This window comes from Electrophorus electricus, chromosome 11, assembly GCF_041902795.1.
Source record: "Electrophorus electricus isolate QZ-2024a chromosome 11, ASM4190279v1, whole genome shotgun sequence".
NCBI lineage: Eukaryota > Metazoa > Chordata > Actinopteri > Gymnotiformes > Gymnotidae > Electrophorus > Electrophorus electricus.
The window spans coordinates 7,530,001-7,537,500 of NC_137507.1; the positions used below are offsets into that span (position 1 = coordinate 7,530,001).

The 7,500-nt window shown below is 53.0% G+C and overlaps 1 protein-coding gene across 4 annotated transcripts in view; it reads right to left on the minus strand.

Annotated features, from left to right (window-relative positions):
* sox5 (SRY-box transcription factor 5) overlaps positions 1-7,500 on the minus strand; it is an 84,974-nt gene that overhangs the window by 29,891 nt on the left and 47,583 nt on the right. For all 4 annotated transcript variants that reach the window (XM_081722687.1, XM_035528239.2, XM_035528238.2 and 1 more), the window contains one exon: positions 1,493-1,619. In XM_081722687.1, coding sequence (XP_081578813.1) covers positions 1,493-1,619 — 127 coding nt within the window. The remainder of the gene's footprint in view (positions 1-1,492; positions 1,620-7,500) is intronic.

Consider the following 7,500-nt stretch of genomic DNA (forward strand, 5'->3'; position numbering starts at 1 on the left):
GTGCAGCTGTTGCACTAATACACACTGCACAATAGCAGCGTAGGGCGCGGACGCCGATAAAGAGACACCCGGTAATTAATGGGGAGACGCTGGCTCACGCCCGCGTGCCCGCCCTCGACGCTCCCGCTGATGAATCATAGCTGGCGGCCTGAATAGCGGAGCTTTTTACCGTCCACCTGCAGATAGGCGGGCTGTAATCACACAGCCAAGGAGACAGGACGGCAGTGAGGTGGGAGGGAGCAGGGGGTGGAGTGAGAGGTGGGAGGGCGGGGCTTACAGCCCTGTGCTCAACACCAGTATGTGGGGCTTTTAATATAGAATATAGGAAAGTCTTCCTTTATGTGAATAGTAGACTAGTCTATAAACACGGGTACTTCATCTGAGGTGTAAGTGAAGATTAGGAGGCGAAAGAGGGGAGAGTGTGTGTGTGTGTGTGTGTGTTTGGTGTTTATGTGGGTATGTGTGTCTGCATGTGTGTGTGTGACTGTACTCTCTGTGTCGGTCTCAGATCTGTGGAGGAATTCTGACCCTGTGTGAACGCACTGGCAGTAAACCAGACGCCCGGGGCCGAGTGCGGCGGGTCTGGTCGGCCCAGCCGTCTGGGGAGGGTGTGTACCCCGGTACCCCCCACGACTTGGCCCCTAAACATACTGCTCTCTTCCAGTTATCTGATCTGATCTCAACTGTCTGATCTCCCTCACGAGAGCAGCTGTAACAAAGGAGCAAAAAAAGGAGAAGAAAGAAAAGCAAACATTTAGCGGTTGGCGTGGAGGCGACGAGATCAGCCCAGAAGGGCTCTCAACACTCCTGCCCTGGGGAAGCACCCAGGCCACAGGGACTGGCTCTGGGTTTGTGTGGGCTGGGCTCTGCACAGAGGCCCCTCCCTGGCAAGAACCGGGGTCGGCGTTTCGACACTAAAAAGCACACGCGTAATTGAAAACTCTGGGCAGAACACGACGGTGTAGCTAGCAGTAATTAAAACACGGGGTGTGATGGAAGTGTGTGTGTGTGTGTGTGTGTTGGGGTGGGTGATTGGGGAGTGGACTTGTTTGGGAAACTGTGAAGTGTAGTGGGTGGAGCTGGAGCTGAGGACTGGTCGTGTCTCGGGAGGGAGGCGCGCGCGCGCGGTGCTAGGCGCGCTTGGACGTGCGTCCTGGCGACGTTTCGCGTTAACGTGCTGCAACCTGGGGCAGGTCACTCTCTAGCCCCGCCCACCAGCCTCGCTGCCGGCGGGCGACAGGCACGCTCTCGCGGTAAACAACACATTGCTTCACAGTTGGTCTGCTACGGCCAAAAACACAAACCCCAGAGGACGTTTTCTACTTCTTTTCTCCCCGCCCGTCTACCTCCGAAAGTCTCCGCCCACGGAGGACCGTGGCACCATCCGGCAAGGACAGGGGCAGCTTGGGGCGGGGGGTGGGGTGTGTGAGAGCTGAGGTAGGGCAGATGCGGGTGGAGGGGGTCTGAGAGGGTGGAGAGCAGGGAGACTCACTGCAGCCTGGTTTGTAGTTGAAGCCCGGAGGCAGGAGGAAGCCCTGCTGGGCCGCCGCCGCCGCCAGAGTCCTCTGATCTGGAGGAAAGACGGGAATCATCAGAGGAGGGAGCTGACCCTGGACCTGCTGGAGAGAGAGAGAGGGGAGGGAGCGGGGGGGGGACAGAAAGGGCGGAGAGAAAGAGCGAGGGAGAAAGAGAAGGGGGGAGGGGCAGGAGAGAGAGGGAGGTAGAGAGAGAGAGAGAGAGAGAGAGAGAGAGAGAGAGAAGGAGACAGAGGGAAAAAGAATGTCGGTATGTTGGCTAGGTGTGAGGTTGTGCAGCCAACAGAAAAAATGACATTACATCAAGCACACTCTCTCTCTTTCTCTCTCTCTCTCTCTCTCTCTCTCTCTCACACACACACACACACACACACACACACACACACACACTGTCCAACCTGCACCTGCCCTGCCAAAATTGAAGCAGCTCAACAGACACCCCACAAACATCTGGAGCTGCCACCACTCGGCATGGGGCCACGCCCCTTCACACACAGACACACACACACACACAGACACACACACACACGCACACACACGCGCACACACGCACACACACACACACAGACACACACACACAGACACACACACATGCAGACACACACACATGCACAGACACACACACACGCACACACACAGACACACACACACAGACACACAGACACACACACACACACACACACACACACAGTGACTTTGGCATGAAGGGATTCAGAGGCAAACAGGCGCAGGCAAGGCTGGGACAGATGGTTGTGCGGCAGGAACAGTGCCAGGCAAACGCGCGCCTCCAGCAGTGACATTACGGACTGTGTGAAGGCAGGCAGACATGCTGGGGGTGGGGGGTGGGGGCGGAGCTTTAATTTGATTCTGAGTGAAGGGAGGAGTCAGTGAGGGGCTCCGCCCAACCTGAGTGTGTGACTGTAGCACCTTTCATGTTTGCTATTATTTCTTGTGACCACAGTTAACGTGGTTAAAGCATGTGAAGTAGGGGTGGATAAAACACACTCTCTCTCTCTCTCTCTCTCTCTCTCTCTCTCTCTCTCTCTCAGTGCTGAAATCTCTCAGTCCCAGCAGTGCGTCTTGGGCCACTTCTCTTCTCTCCACACCATAATTACTCCTCCATTTTGGTAAACCACAAAGCAGCGGGACTCCTGATCCCAGATCAGACACTAGCAGTATTCTGTATTGTGTTTTTTTTTTTTTCCGTGTTACAGTAGCACTCTGACAGACAGCCCTGTGGGCAGGAATTACAAACGTTATGTTGCCGTGGAGACTCTGAGCCCTCTAATTGGACATCTGCTGGGCTGGTGTGGCGCGCGTCGTAGCCGCGCCCCTGCTGTAGCGTGAGGATGCTCGTGTGCTGACAGATGTGCGCATGTTAAACACGTGCGTGCACCCTCCCCCGAGACCCACCGCACGCCCCATACAGGTTTGATTATCACAGCATGTGCGCTCCTTGTAGGTCACACACACACACACACACACGTGTGCACACATCCACACACACATGCGCACACATCCACTCAATCACACACACACATACACACACACACACACACATTAGTGGCTCGTCAGTCTGCTGAAAAGAGCCTGAGGTGAAACATATTGTGGTTGTGTATCGCTTAATAAACAAAAACACGACAAGAAGACGACTCATTTCAGGCCCAAGAAGGCCCAGAAAACACATTAGAAAGTCTGATTACAGTCTGATTACAGACACATGGATTAACTGGCTTGAGTTAATGATTGCTATTGTAATGATTGTTATTGAATTAATAATTAATCCTTGCAGATTTTGTGTTTGCACGTGTGCATGTGTGTTTACATACAAGGGATGGAGGCGGAGTCCGTGAGGGAAGCGGATGGAGGAGGAGTTAGCGAGGGCAGGGGATGGAGCCAGAGTCAGCGAGGGCAGGGGATGGAGGTGGTGTTAGTGGGGGCAGTGGATGGAGGCAGAGTCAGAGAGGGCAGGGGATGGAGGCGGAGTCAGTGAGGGCTCAGACAGCCTGTGCTCCCAGGAGCACTGCACTTAGCCTACTGGGATCAGACGAGACTCCAGTAAGCCACTAATGGCTTAGTGAGGTCACCACAACAGCTGGTCTACACACAATAACGCAGGTCAGAGTGAACTGGGCCTGGTGGTCACACACACACACACACACACACACACACACACACACAAAGTGGCTTTCTAAATGGGGTCAGATGGTGAATTTGTTTTCTTGTGGTCATCCTTCGGTTGCTGTCATGGCCTCGTCGTCTGGTTTTCATTCCTCTCATTCCCACTGCTTATTTACTATAGAACATTCCAGAATACTGCAGAACATTCCAAAATACTATAGAACATTCCAGAATAATGTAGAACATTCCAAAATACTGTAGAACATTCCAGAATACTGCAGAACATTCCAAAATACTGTAGAACATTCCAGAATAGTGTAGAACATTCCAGAACATGGTAGAGTGTTCCAAAATACTGCAGAGAACAGAATTAGCACTGACTAAGGTTTCCATTAAACCCAGCTAATCCTGCCCCCTTCAACAGCTGGATATTGCATTCCATAATGCTTCTGCTTTTCTCTCTCTCTCTCTCTCTCTCTCTCTCTCACACACACACAGAAGGAATTCCTGTTGAAAGGTTCAGCCTAAAGCCCTGAAGCTCCTTCTTTGCCAAGACCATTAATGAGAAAACAAGTAAGAAAAAACTCCCCAACACACACACACACACACACACACACACACACACACACACACACCACACACACGCGCACACACACACACCACACACACGCGCACACACACACACACACACACACACCACACACACACACACACACACACACACACACACCACACACACACACACCACACACACGCGCACACACACACACACACACACACACACACACACACACACACAAAAAAAACGCTCCCTAACGCACACAGCTTGGTGGCATTACGCTTCCTTTGTGGTGGTTCTGAAAAGGAAGTACACAAAGTGTTTTTGAAACGAGCGAGACCCTTCATTCTCTAATTCGGAGTCTGATGGACACTGTCTGGTGGACACTGTCTGATGGACAGTCTGGTGGACACTGTCCGATGGACACAGTCTGGTGGACTCCGTCTGGTGGACTCCATCTGGTGGTCTGGTGGATGGGTGTGTAGCAGTGCTGTTTTGCTGTTTGGGCTGAGGGTGTCTCACATGGCTTTCCAGGAGAGCTTCTGGAAGTCCGATCTGACAGACATTAAGCTCTTTGTCAGATGGAAGACGGAAGTGGATCTACTGCAACATTCCCCAAGATTCCACAAACACAACGTTTGGCAAATGCTTTGTATCAAACAAATAAACAAACATGCAAAGAATGCAGACGCCGCTAAGGTGAGAGTAGTCAGGACATCACTCGTCCGTGAAAAGAAAGAAAAGGACAGAATTCCACAGCCCAGAAGGCAACCGAGAAACTTCCAGACTTCCTTAACCGGGATAGAGTTGAGGGGAAGAAAGGAAGAGAAAACACATACAAAAAAAAGAAGAAAAACCCTAAACCCTTAAATAAATGGAGGAAAAAGTGAGGAGTTGGCAGGGAAGCGTCTGGGCGAGTCACCGCGGTGGGAACAGCATGAACTTAAAGCTCTCTGATCGTAATGAAGATGTGGCGATAATTAACATATGTGGTGTGAACAGGTTTGCTGGCAGAAGGAGAAAAACTCCAAGGTAAAGTTATTATTAGGGAGTAATTATCTCTGTGAAGTAAATGAGGATAACAATAGCTGCCAGGTCTGACAATATGGCGAACATCTGAGAGCGGGGAGGTGCAGGGAGGCGCGGCCGCGCGGAGAGCCGCGCTTGCCGCTAAAATCTGTTTCCAGCCATATGCTGGGGAAATGAAACCCGGACCTCCATGACCCTCTGCCGAACGGGGGGGGGGGGGGGGGGCGTACATGGAGCTGTAGAACCAATAATTAATTTGTGGCGGATAGCGTTGGAGCGCGCGGGCGGACGGACTCACGGGATGCCACGGATTATTAGCGCTCCCGCTCGGAGCTGAGGGCGTCAGCTCCGAGAGGAATCGGGCCCGCTGCGTGTGTCCTGCTGCCACTACACGGGGCGGGACCACCCTGCCGGCTGCCCTTGGGAGAGCGCATTCTCACGCCCACACGGAAGCGTGCGGATGCCACGACAGAGGCACATATGGCCGGAAGATTCGTTTTGGAAAAGAGGAAGTGGATCGCTGCATCTCTGCCACATCCGGCAGCTCCATAAAATCTGGGGGGGGAAAAAGACAAATCCGCAGATCCGACGCTCCTCCTGGAAGGCTCGCAGTGCATCAGGAAGCCATTAGGCAGCATGCGGAAAAACACACACCTCTACTTCCTTGGTTTTCCCGACCATTCCTCCCCTTTCCCAACCTCCGTCCCTTCCCTCTGAAAACCAACCACCCTTCTCCAAACACGTCCACGTGGTTTTCCGCCTCTAATGCGCTTCAAATTCCCTGCACCTTCTCCCCACTCTTCTTCCAAATGTCCCCCTGCCCCCCCAAACCACCACATTATTCCTCTCCCCATCCACGAGCCAAGGGCACCTCTGCCTTATTAGAGGCTAATGAAACGGAGTGGCGAGTGTGTGAGCCGCCGCCTGCCTGCTCAGTGCCCTCCATTAGGGGGGAGAGTGTGTGGTGCGTCAGACGGCCGCTGTAGGTGGGCGTAGCGCACTGCCCATCTGCTTCCTGCCCGTGTGTCCTTCCACAAATAGCTCCCATTAGCCGGCAAGCGTCGGGGCCGGAGCGGGGAGCGTTTCCGGGTGCCGTCGCCATGGCCGCTGTTGCCGAGCGCCGTTACCCTGCCCTGACTCCAGGCCAGGCGCGTTGTCCCTGGTTGCAGGGTGTGAGGAGAAGGATGGAGGGAGGTTCTTCCTCTCTCTCTCTCTCTCTCTCTCTCTCTCTCTCTGTGTCCCAGAATGCTTGTCTTCACTTTGATTGCACCAATCAGGTCTCTGACTCAGTGCCCTGATGTTCTGAGCTGTTGGTTTTTATTGCTATTTCGGTTCCATGCTCAGCTCACGCTCCATCAGGGTGTCTGAGAAAGCGCTACTCTCCAGTACAGTTCCCCCCGTGCAGTTTGGGCTTGCTGACAAGTCAATGGTCTTCTGCGCCTGCCCTGGTTCAGGCGTCTGTCCCCCACACAGAGGCTGATAAACATGACCAGCTCTGCAATCGACTCAAATCTTATATTTAAATGTCATATTTATCCACCGAAAAGAAACCAACAGACGATAAAAAACCCCACAAGTAACCAAAGCCCCTAACACCCCTACATGCTGGTGAATGCAGGGTTTTTGTAATGAACTCCACTGATTGGTCACTGCGTTGTACCACCTGACAGCCAGGTAAAGGCAGGGTGGCATGTTCTTCGGTGGCACTGGGTGATGTCTTCCTCTAATGGTTGCTGTGGTGGGCTTTGTTGGGCAGGGACCTCAGGGGGAGACTGAGAACACAGCGCAGCTCAGCCAGTGCAGTAAGGAAAAACACCAATTACATTCATTTAGGTGTAATGAGACAAATTAAACAATTACACAGCCAATTGGGTTAGCTGGAGCTGGCCTGGCACTGATGAGCTCGTTGTCTGTGTGCTGACATGCCTGTTAGTACCCCTCCACACCCCACCAACCCCCAACCCCTCCCCCCGGCCATGGGAAAATGAATTTGTCGCTGGAGAAAGGAGGCGGGTTAGGGTAGGTGGAGCTCGGGCCGTAGCGGTATGTCTGCTTTACTGGTGTAGTGTACAGGTTGCGCAGGTTGACATGGTGAAATGATGGACCCCTGCATCTGAAGACCCAGTTTGTCCAGACATCAGCCAGCCGCCATGCTGTAGCGTTTCCTCCTCTCAGCTACAGCATCAGACAAATGACTCCTCACGGGTGGGCCAGTCACCCCGCATGGTGATACGATACGATTGATATGATATGATA